The 12500-nt window shown below is 39.5% G+C and overlaps 1 protein-coding gene across 1 annotated transcript in view; it reads right to left on the minus strand.

Annotated features, from left to right (window-relative positions):
* Positions 1 to 1254: 1254 nt before the first annotated feature.
* Positions 1255 to 12500, minus strand: part of LOC138033198 (uncharacterized) — a 101918-nt gene continuing 90672 nt past the window's right edge. The window contains exons 35-38 of the mRNA XM_068880962.1: positions 12469 to 12500; positions 12010 to 12107; positions 7903 to 8313; positions 1255 to 1854 (exon numbers count right to left, since the gene is read on the minus strand). The exon at positions 12469 to 12500 is cut by the window's right edge and continues 87 nt beyond it. Coding sequence (XP_068737063.1) covers positions 1734 to 1854; positions 7903 to 8313; positions 12010 to 12107; positions 12469 to 12500 — 662 coding nt within the window. The 3' untranslated portion in view covers positions 1255 to 1733. The remainder of the gene's footprint in view (positions 1855 to 7902; positions 8314 to 12009; positions 12108 to 12468) is intronic.

Consider the following 12500-nt stretch of genomic DNA (forward strand, 5'->3'; position numbering starts at 1 on the left):
GTTATAGCTAGGCCAATGGCAATGCAGGAAATCTCTGCTGTCAATCCAAACAAAGGGACTTCCATTTCAGTTTTTTTTTATACAGATCATAATTCTTCTACATTTCCATTTATTGTTGATCTAAAATTCCCACCCACCTACCCAATTGTCTTGTTTGCATGTTGGCTACACTTTACAGAATACAGATCTATTTCAAGCGATTAATTTACTATGCTTCATTCAACATAGTCCAAAACTGTGTTTTGCAAAGCGTTCCAATATTTAACTTTGTGAACGAGTTCATTTGTTGCAGATTTTAGTTAGTTTTCTAAAACCCAGTACTGTGGTAGACCTATGCGGCATGTCTGCCCATTACAGACTTTGTAACAAATGTCACAATTATTTAGCTTAGTACTCTAATGGACTTGATCAGCCTGTCTGTTCCTTTAAGTCTTGTGTTAAATATTGTTATAGTCACTCAGCCCTGTGCTGCTTTGGACATGCACCGTATACTGTCCCCTTTCATTTTTATACTTTAACAGGTTCAGTGATAATAATATTTTCTTGGCAAGGTATTTGTATCTCATTAAACTGGGTGGGGATAAAGTGCTCCATACAGGTCGCCCTTTGCCCCATAAACGCACATGGTCAGCTGTCTTGGTATAATGGGAGCACAGGATAGCTGTGCTGATCCCTAAGTGGCCCTATGAGCGGATTAAGAACTCTCTGTGGCCTGGAGGTTAGAACCCCATGAGAGGACTAGGACTTCTCAGGGGCCTGGTGATCTGGATGTTGCCAGGGGATTAGGTCTCCATCATAGGCTTAATACCTCACTGTGGCCTTGAGATTAAAAATCCGTGAAATGATTTGGACCTCTTAGCCTGGTGAACTGGATGTGGCCTGAGGATTAGGACCCTATGGTTATATTTAGGGGCAACTCGAGTACTTTTTACCCAACCCCTGTACCACACATATTTTTGTTGTGTCTTTTCATGGGTTGGGAATATGAAGTTACAATTGATAAATGTCATACAAGAAATTGCAAACAAAATTCTTAGCTGATCTTCTCGAATCACCCTGTATACACAAAGCTGTCCATCTGTATGCCTTTGGAGGAGGTAACCTGTAAATGTGACCTTCTCCTCTCCCGTTCATACACTTTTGTTTTTCACCACCTGTGCTGTAAATTACTTTTTCATGTAGAATCGTAAATTTTGTTCCCATTTTAATGTTATATTTTAGTCAAATAATACGAATTCAATGAAGGCGCAAACGTTATTTTGAAAAGCACCTTTATTTCCTTTTTAGCACGTTTACGTTTACAGGTGTAAAAGTTAACGTTACTTTCGAGAACCAACGATTTATTTCGTTCCTTACTTAAAAGCCTATATAAATGTGGCCAGCCGGCCACGGCAAGACGCTATATGGACTAAACAGATGCATCCACTGACAGCTAGATAGACTGCTGCTTTAGATCTCATCGGAATTAGTGTGGGTAATCCTACTGCATTGCTCTGTTTCTAACCTACGGAATTTTGGCGTACAAGAAACGCTTTATTTAATCACCTTGTCTCCTCTACGAAATGCAATATAAAAAAGAAAAGAAAAACACACGAGCGAAATTATTATAGGAAAAACAAAGGCAAGTGTTCGCTTTAATGTCGACAATCGCTGATAACTGTTGAAAGTCAACTACTCAATGTGCACACGGTCCATAATCTACGTTTTTCCTAACGGAGCTTTTGCCGTCCATCTTACTTGTGTCGGCAATTTTCTTTATAGCCCAAATCGTTACGATAAGCCTCATTAGTGAATCCCAAGGTTTTCAGCTCCGGAGTGGCCGCTTCATCACTGACACCAACGCGATTGGAGAATCTGTAAATTTTAAGGAAATCAGAAAAGACGTGAAAAACTATATTTTAATAGATTTTAAACTATTTATTCATCATGACATACATTGTTTTCAATGTGTTATTTAAGTTAGCTCACTTGTAATTGCAGGGCTCCGAGGAAAGGCCCTATTGTGAATTTGGATTCCGTGGGTAAATAATAAAGTTATTATCATCATCATCATTATCATCATTATTATAGTAGTAGAAGTAGTAATTTAATTCAATAATAATCATAATAACAATAATAATAATAATAATAATAATAATAATAATAATTATTATTATTATTATTATTAATATTATTATTATTGTTTTTATTACGATTATTAAATTTTTTTCACCTTCATAGGCTGATCTTTGCGTCTTTAAAAGACTGAGGAAACGGGGCATAACCTATGACCAAGGGTTTCACACGATCTCTTCTTTATAGATTATGTATCAAGCACCTTTCTTAGAATCCTTGCTGTTCCTGATAGTGCAGTCTTTTGTAGGAAAGCTGTTCGGAGTGTAATGCCCAATTTCCCAAAGCAGTCGCTTAACTTTCTTGTTACTCCACCTAGGGCGCCAACAATTATAGGTATTACCTGAGCACTTTTCAAATTCCACATTCTCATTATTTCTTTCTTCAGGTCTTGGTATTTTTCAACCTTTTCACCCTTCTTTTTCACTGAGTCTTGAATCTCCTGAGATAGCGATGTCAAAAATAAAGCAGTTCTTCTCTTCCTTATTGTTGATGATTACGATGCTACCTTCAATAACATAGTCACATTGGATACAGACATAGTACAAGATCTTGATTCTTTCATTTTCTACTACACTCTCAAGTGTATGCTCATACCACTTTTCGCTCTGCTCTAATCCGTATTTCTCAACCAGTTTCTAGTGGAAACCTTCGCAACGTTGTCATATCTGCGTTTGTATTCCTTCTGAGCTAACTTCTTACACCCGCTCATAACGTGATGGATATTCTCAACCTTCTCACCACATAATCTACACAAGTTGGACTCCGCCACCTTCTCAGCACATAATCTACACAAGTTGGACTCCGCCGTCTTATCAATATGAAGTCTCACGCTGTTGGCCCTAATAGCATAATAGGGCCTCAGTGTGCACTTTCAGATCCGCCTTACTCAACCATTCTCACGTTCCAACAACAGCTGTCACGTCTGGAATGTTTCTCAAATACTTCCCCTTCCAATTCCTTAACTTCTCCTCATGTCAAGCCTACTTAAACTCGTTGCTTTCTAATCTTTATTCGTACTCAATGACATAAGTGGCTTTGAGGTACAACGTGTCAAATTGCTCTTGGGATGAAATGCTCCATACATGGTCTTTCTGTCCAGAGTTCTCAATTCATTGTTTGTCCATTTGATGATACCAGCTCCATATCTCATGACCGTTACTGCCCACGTGTTAAATGCTTGGATCTTATTCTTGCCGTTTAATTTTGACTTCAGCACTAACTTTAGTCTCCTCTTATACTCCTTTAGACTTTCGGAAAGCCTTCGTCTCATGTAGACAACGCGCGGGACGAAAGACTTTTCATACTTGATTGGCGCCAATTTAGCGACCCAGAAACGGGTCGCTTAGCTAGATCAATCAGAGTAGTCCTTGTGGACCCCAGGGGATAGAGTTCACAATCAAAATTTGCCATACGCAGCGAAGTGTGACTTTCAACATAAGTGATGGCTGAATCTACAGGATATTCCGAATTGCGCGACTATCAGAAGTAAACAATTCAAGCATATCTGTCTCGCAGAGATTTGTTTGTGTCTGCTCGAACCGGATCTGGGAAAAGTCTAACCTTTGAGCTAGCCCTGTACGATTTTGGTCGTTTACTTGGAGAGTATTGCAATGCTATCGTCTTTGTAATTGTTCCACTGATTTCTCTCATGAAGATCTAGTCCCTAGCCTCAATTGTCGTTGCATTAGAGCGTCATATGTAAGAGACGATTGTTCAAAAGCAACAGTTGGAGGACATTTTAAATCTTAAGTATCGTCTGGTGTTTGGAAGTCTCGAGGCGATTCTTGACAACTATTGCCAAATTTCTCGTCGAATAAAACAAAATATTTTAAAATATGTCTTCATCGATGCGATTCATTGCATCGCTAAATGTAAGTTTCACTAAGATGTCTCTCTACTTCTTTTCCCGGTCTAGCATGTCTTTTAATACCAGTCTGGCAAGTCTCCTACACCTGAAGCCTACCTAATCTTTCATGAGTGACATCAATTGACTTTCTTGACCATTTGAAGCTTTCCCTCTCTCTTTAATCTTCCTAACTAGTGTTTCGTTTCTATCACTGGAGATCTCCTTTTCAAGCGGCGACTCCAGGTTGAAATAAGCTTTCGGTTTATTTCGTCATTGTTTTTGATACATTTAGCTCAAAGTAAGCAAATTTCCTCTTTCGAGTTCGTAGAAACAAATATAAATTCGATTGTTTTTGTCGGATCGCGCCATTCAAGTGCAGAACTTGCTAACGACGTCGTCCCCTTTTTGGCGCAAAACGCAAACGAAAACCTTGCAAGACAGAAAAGTCGACCTCTCGCGACCTCGTCGCGCGCTCATCCAATTCGCGTCCGAATAATCACGCTTCGCTCGCCAAAACATTTTCTCCTGGGATTCTCGTATGGTCGACTTGTGGCAAGTCTAATACTACTTCTGACACTGAATCTTCATCTCCCCTTCCTTTACACTGTTTAATTCCAGAAAACCCAAATGTTTGTATCCATCCTTGTCATTTGTTTCATTGCCTGCCCATATGGAAAGGTTACCCTATTCATCTTCACAAGCTTTCCTCTCTTGAGAACCAGTACACCACACTTCTTCAATCCAAATTCCATCCCGATATCCTCGCTGAACACAAAGTGTCTACACAAGTGAATCGATTTGGTTAATACTCTTGGCAAACAGTTTCAAGTCATCCATAAACAATAGATGATTAACTTTGCACTACATGTATTTATGGGCTTATTCATAACATGCCTTTACCTCTCGCAGGATCAAAATCAGTGGTATCATTCACAGGACAAACAACAGCGATGACAGACTGTCTCTATGGAAGATGCCTCTTCTTACGTCTTATGATGATGATGATGATGATGATGATGATGATTATTACTATTATTATTGTTATTGTCATTATTATTGTCATCATCGGCATATTGATCAGCTAACAGGAAGAGCGGACTACAGTTAATGCTTTCACCTTAGTATTCTGTGCGTAAGAAGCACTGTTTAAAAAAAAAAGAAAAACAAAGAAAAAGAAAAGCAAACAATCAAAAACAAAACAAATCATATTATGTTAAAACGTAAATTTAAATATATACAAAAAGAAAAAAAAAGAGCGTGCGAGAAGATACATCGGGTTCTAATTAACAATTAGACCCGTAGTCCTTTCGGGCAACAGGTCAATATCCCATTCGGCTTCGCCTCATGGGCTATTGACCCGTGGCCCTTGAGTGCGAAGTGTCTGATTGTTTTAGTATCACCCAACTACTCAGACAGAAAGGCGATAATGAAGTTAGCAAATGCAAGTTGAAGAAATATTTATTTGGGAATAAAACGATAGAAAGCGTCACGCTCGATTGCGCCAAATTTGTATAAATTTACATAACTGTCTAAGTCAAAGTCAAAGTCAAAGTCGATTTATTTAACGTCGGTAGTTCCTTCAGTTACGAAACTGGTATCAATGGAAGCCGACGGTGCGCCTTTTACCTCCTCCCTCTGTCAGTGCTCCGTTTCACGGATATTAAAAGCTGTAGCTACACGGATCAGAGGAAATAGGAAACAGACGTTGGAGTCACCAAGGATCGACCTGGGGACCCCTTGCTCCGAAAGCCGCGCACTAGCCAACTGAGCTACGCCTGCAAATGTTGGTTTTTGAGGAGAGGGGAAAAGCGGAGTACCCGGGGAGAAACCTCTCGGAGCAGAGTAGAGAACCAACAAACTCAACCCACATATGGCGTAGAATCCGGTAATCGATCCTGGGCCACATTGGTGAAAGGCGAGTGCTCTCACCACTGCGCCAGCCCTGCTCCCCGAACAAACACGTGATCGAAAAGCGTAGCTTGTGAAATTTCATTCATTCATTCATCCATTCAGATGTGAAGTTGGTCCAACCAAAACTGTTCATTAAAAAAAAAGACATCTTTAAAATAGTGCAATGGCCCACAATATTTTTATGAACTGCAAGAAAAGCTCAAATGAACTAGATCAAGTTGGCAATTGATAATTGGGCCAAGTTTTCAACAGTTCGTCGATTATTAGTTCATCGCATGTAGTTGTTGTTTATGATGGAAACATTGCAGCCATGAAAGCTGAAAGACTGTGGCATTTGCATTTTCAATGTTGACTGTTGATCCTGTGGAGCCACAGAAAGAGTGCTTGTTCCAGTAAGCTCTTTCAATGTTGAAGCACCCTCGAGTACAAGACCTCGTGGTTCTGTGGAGTCACCAGAGATGAAGGCGCTAAATGTGTTAGACATGTTCTCTTTCTGCTGAAAGGAGGCCCTGGAACAGTAAGATTCAATGGAGTTGTCTTATTTGTGGTCAGTGACAGTCTTAATATGCCTGGCTTCAATGTTGTGATCTGAGAGCTCTGTAACTGATGTAGCTCGGACGCAGTGATTAGTTTGCAGAGGAGTTATCCCAGCAGATGTTGACATGTTTTTCATCATATTTTCGAGTGTGCGTTTGCCGACGGGGGAATTGCAGTACCGCACTTCATCTTTTTGTGGCTGGAACTTTGTTGACACTTCTCTTGGGCGTTGAAACAGAGCCTTAAGGTTGGGGTTCAGGTGTTTAAGGAAGCTTTCAAGGGTTTTCACCGGGCAGTGCTTTGAATTAAGAACCTCAAACATTTTACCGTCGGATTCGTCGGGGTTATCTGTCAAACGATCTTGATGATTTTTGGATGCAAAGGGGCTGTGAAACTCATAGTAACGTCGCTATTGAATTGTACTCCGAAGAACGAAGATGTCTGAGGTGAGCTTCCTCTTATTTTCACGTCCCCTTTTACCCAAATAAAACGTTATGTAAAACCATGCATTGCGGAGGAGTTAAGACGGATCCAAGGTATCCCACTCGCACAGCTGTTGCAGTTGTTCGCTCGTGATAGGATTTTTATGAATCATCGGCTGAAAATTCCCCTCTTGCATCATTTGTTTAGAGATACCATTGAGGACCTTGTTAGACGGCTGAATCGCCGACAATCGACCATGGCTTACTGTTCGGAGGCTGTCTTAAGTATCGGTCGATGGCTGCCCGGATCGCTTTAAGAGACGAAACTTTGAACTCAGTGCCGTCCTCTCGCCTGACAGCAGGGTAAAAAATTGTGAGACATTCATTTAACTCTTCTTTCTCCATGTCTTGTATAACTGTATTAAATTTTGTTTGGCTTGCAAACCATTCTATAGTAAAAAAGTGGAAATATATTGAAAAGACTTTCGAAAAAAGTACAGCTTGATTTGATTTGAATTTATAAAAAGTTTTTAGTTTTGTCCAGTAACAAAAAGCACAACAAAACAATAAATTATCTAAAAACTCCTTTGAAATTCCCACAAAACCCAAAGCGGCCGGCATTTTTTTGGTAGGTTTTCAAAACCAGTGAATTTCGCTTTTCGCTGACAATAGCTAATAGTCCTCTAGTAGCGTAGGCAATTAAAATGCAGGATTTGCATTAGTTTACTAGTTGGGTGGTACTAATGTGTTGTTATTTATTTATATAACTGAAGAAAAAACCGCCATCCAAACATATTCGCCAACCCATCTCTTAGAAGTAGATACATTCAATGAGGCAAATGATAAGCAAGAATTGACACTAATTTGCACTGAAGACCAGAATGTGTACCGAAGACAGGAGTTCAATCTAATAGTAATAATGAAACACGAGTATGAGCCCTGTGTTTTCCAGATGCTTTTCATGCAGTAAATCCCTTCCCCTCTCTCTCAGCAGCATAAAAGGTCCTTAAAGGTTTCCCATATAAATTCAAACTAAAATTTCAGAACTGTGAATATCTCTCATGTCTTTACCTTTTCTTTGGGTGTTTGCATATGCATATTAATACTGAGACGACTATGATTAGCAACAGTCCTCCAGCAATGCAGCCTGCGATGATGTAAATCAAGGTATGAGAGGACTCTTTCTTAGTCAGCTGCGTTGGTTCAGTCACTATTTTTGCCGGCGTTGATTCAGCCAACAGCATTTCAACGGTTGAGATGTTGCCATTAACGGATCTCGAAATGTTTGCTAAAGATCCTGTAACGATGGAAACCAGAGAATATCTGTTCATGACTTCATTCGAAGATCCGGGTGGGAACTGTAAGTAAAATGCTAGGCTTGCCAGAGGCGGATCCTGAGAAAGCTGTTTTGGGTAACCAGGCAAAATGTGTACTTGATCGTCTGTAAAGATTACGTTATCCTCTGCTCTCCTGCGACGAGCACTGAATAAAAGATAAAAACAAGATGATTAGAGTGAGATGGTAAATGTGTAGAGGGGTAAAAGAAGAAATATGTAATGTATTAAGGAGCAAGGGTGGCACAGTCGGTTAGTGCGCGGCCCTGGTGTAAGAAGTCCCGAGTTCGATCCCCGGATCTCACGTCCTTGTTTCGACTTCTTTCCTTTCCGTGTAGCTTAAGTAGCTTTAAATACCCTTAAAACTGAGCACTGATGGAATGAGGTGGAGGGGGGGTAATGTCATACAGCTAGGATCAGAATGCATCTGTCGGTAAGTGAAATAATAATTGTATTGAGAGAAGGATGCTAAATTTCTATTGAGGTAAATGAATGAATAATGTATTTTATTCAATACTGAGAGACACAAACTCTGAAGAAAAGAAAATTAAATGCTTAAGAGGAACTGAAGGGAAAAAAATAAGCATTTTTATTTACATTTTAGACCGTGCATAATAAATTTGTCAACTATTTTCTAGCATATCCGTCGTTTTTCCACCTAAAAAAATGCTTTCACTCCGATTTTGGGCCATCAGCATTGCGGCTCAGAATGAAGAAGTCAACGGTCATTTTTGAAGATGATGACGTATGATTTGGACTAGACATGCGAGAGCTTCCCATATAGAAGCAGAGATTCCGCAAAGAAACAGCAAAACAACGAAGGAAATATCCAAAGCAGCACTTTTTTTTTCTCTTGATTACGAAATCTCTGTTCCGCATACCATAGGTCACAACAGACTGCTGATTTAGTTTTGGAGCCCGCACTGAAAATGCAGAAACAGCGGTAAAGGCTCAACTTCCAAAGTAATTTTCTCACAAAAAAAAAAAAAAAAAACAGAAAACGAGAAGAAATAACTCCACAAACTTAATTTTACTTATGTTGGGCTTTCCAAAAACAAAATTGCTGATTTTGGCCTTTTTATTTCTATTTAAATCACCACAGTACTGACCAGTTTGGAAATAGATCAACAAAATGACGAAAGACGTGAGAAATGAAAGGAAGAAGGAAAGAGATGGAATATTGAAGGGAGGAGAGTAAAAAGAAAGACAGAAAGAAATGAAGAAAGAAAGAAGGAAAGAAAGAGAGAAAGCTAATCAGATTAGATTTGTTGAAGATAGATAATTAGATAGATAGACAAACAGAGAGAGACAGGCAGAAACAAAACGGAAAAGACGGAAAAGGCGGATTTGCTGGTGTATCATAATAATAATAATAATAATAATAATAATAATAATAATAATAATAATAATAATAATAATAAGCAGCTATGAATGATTTGGCCCTAATGAGCAGTTTTCACGTTATAAAATCACTTTCGGATGACACAAATATAGCGCATCTTTCAGATAGCTCCTTTTCTTTTTGTTTTGTTTTTTTTTTTGGGGGGGGGTGGGGGTGTTTGTCTTTGAAATATTGCTTTGAAGCCAACTATCTACTAGAACTACCCCACAACTTGGCCAATTTGATTTCCTAATTATTCTTTTGAGATACTGACCAAAGACATAAAAGTGTTGTGATCATGTTATCCATTTATTTGTTCATGAGGCTATTGAAGGATGGTGTGATTATTTGACCATAATGGGCTTAAAGAAAAACCATTCCATTCGACACACAATTATTCTTTTTTTAGTATAATTTCTTTTGTATATTGGTCACAGAAGAAAACGCTTTTCACCAATAGTTTTACAATACTTTGTCATTTCCTTTGGAAATAGTTTTGATAACGTCTTCTAGCATGTTTTTAATCATGTCGCTTCTTCTTCTTTCTTTCAATCAGTATCGAGATCGCCTGGAAAATTGTGACGTTACGTGGGAAAGTATGCACACCTACTAACGAAAGTTAAAGATCACATCTATTCTTGCAAAGTATTTAAGAAACTGTGCTTGAAAGCTGCATTACACCCCTACAATGTTTGGGCAACAATGATTCAAGCAAAGGGACCTTGTAAACAACTGAACAGCGTTACCATAGGTAGAACAGCACTATGCTTTATAAGTCGAGTTGTGGCCTGTTAGTGCAGTATAATTAGCGCAAAATGGGTGTACAATGTGAAATAAAGAGCTTTGCAAAAGTCATGATGTTCCACCTGTACTACGCGTGATACTTGAGGTGATGCGCTGTCAGGTTTTTAGCTCTGGCATTTGGTCCTTTTTCTTTTCTTTCAAGGCACGGACACATTTTTAAGTGTAACTTATCCATCTTCTTTTCTTTTCAGCAATCTTAAATGGCTTATACGGCAATGATTCGAATTAGTAAGGAAGGTCTCGCTCTAACCTCAGCAAATTGGCATGCAATATCATTACGGGATTGTCAATAATATCAAAAGCGAAAAACGTACATAGGGACATGTAATTGACTGGCAAGCAATGACTTCTTTCCTGCCAAGATGAACTCACTGAAATGCACACAACTTTCTTTGAGCAACAATCACTTACGTGTTGAATGGTGTTTATCGATAATCGTGTCATTTTAAGGAAAACTGAAGGCGCATAAATTCGGGGGGGGGGGGGGGAGGGGATATCACTGAGAAGTTCTAATGTAAGCGACCGATACAGCCATGCAGAGCATATGATAAAAGTGATTGTTTTTAATTTTCACTATTTGGTACTACAGACTTTCCTTCACCTACGCCTTAATTATAAGTAGCGCAAGATTCTAGAATTTAACTCATACAGTCCTTTAGAGGTCTTCGTCTGAGAGAAACTTGAGTTCGGCCCTCTTGTTTAAAGAATCGGCCAACCTGCCTTTCTGCGTGTCAAAACAAAAATCCAGATCTCTTAATATAGCAGTCCATTGTCCATTGTCTGCCGTAAATCTCAACGGGCGCTGTTGATGGCCGTGACTTAGTGAGCGATTTGAATGCGGCAGGGTATCAATTTTGGGTCGTGCGTTTTCTGATCTTGCACATTCAATGGCTGGCTCAAACGTGGCTGAGTAGAGCCTTTGGTCCCCTATAATTTATTAAGACATTCGTGGGCCCTTACAGCAACTTCTGATTTCCAATTCTGATAGTGCACTTTGGCAACGACAAAGCTAAGTTTTTGGTCTTCAGACAATACTTGGTGCTCTTTGTCACTAAGCGTGGGTAGACTTTGCGTTTCGATGATTTCGCGATAACGCAACCGGCGTAACTTGCGCAAGGTATGGCTGCCACGTTTATTCATATTCTAAAAAATTTACAATATTTTCCCGAGATTTACCGCTCAAGCTGCTTCACACTTCAGCAAAGAGCTATATTTGAATACTCCAGATCTCATTCTGAGAGCTGTCATTGCATAAGATGGGCTACGATCAGCAATTTGGAGCATTTTTACGTCTGGCGTGCTTCACTGGTGATCACCCACCGTCTTCTTTGCAACGGATATACCGATTACTAAATGGTCCAAGCATGGTCACACTGCTTTGCTTGTTCGTGGACATGAAACACCGATTGATATTAAGATCACTATTTATGTGCATCCTCATCCTGGCCCTACAACTCAAGAAGGGAAAGTTTCTAAAATTTCAACATGCATACATAGATGGATGGATGGATGGATGGATGGATGGATGGATGGATGGATGGATGGATGGATGGATGGATGGATGGATGGATGGATGGATGGATGGGTGGATGGATGGATGGATGGATGGATGGATGGATAGATGGAGCAAAGAAATATTGCAGATGCAAACAGCTCTACCTGGTACTTGGTGATTTGCAGTTATCAGCCAGTGTGCAATATTTCGTTGCAGCATCTGCAACCGCCGTCTTGAATTTGTGTTCCATTGGTTGATTCCACTAAAGGAGAAATGACAGGGCATTGAAATAAAAAGAAAAAGGAAAATAACTTTTTTAACAGTTTAGTGTGTTCTTTGATTAGGCACCCAAAATGGCTCAAAAAATCGAAAACCACCTAATTCATACCTTACCTTTCTTGACAACTCAAACGGCTTTCCTAGATAAATAGGTAGACAGAGAGACAGATGGACCGACGGATGGACAGACAGACAGACAGACAGACAGACAGGCAGGCAGACAGATAGATAGACAGAACAAAGAAAGATTGGACTAAACAAGGCAGCATTGCATAAATCCCAAACATAGTACAGCTGGCCCTATGCATAAAAATATTGTTCCATGTAAGAACAAAGCTTCTAACCTGAGATATATTCAACCCCTGTATTTCAAAAT

The sequence above is a fragment of the Montipora capricornis genome, chromosome 14 (assembly GCF_036669925.1).
Source record: "Montipora capricornis isolate CH-2021 chromosome 14, ASM3666992v2, whole genome shotgun sequence".
Classification (NCBI taxonomy): domain Eukaryota; kingdom Metazoa; phylum Cnidaria; class Anthozoa; order Scleractinia; family Acroporidae; genus Montipora; species Montipora capricornis.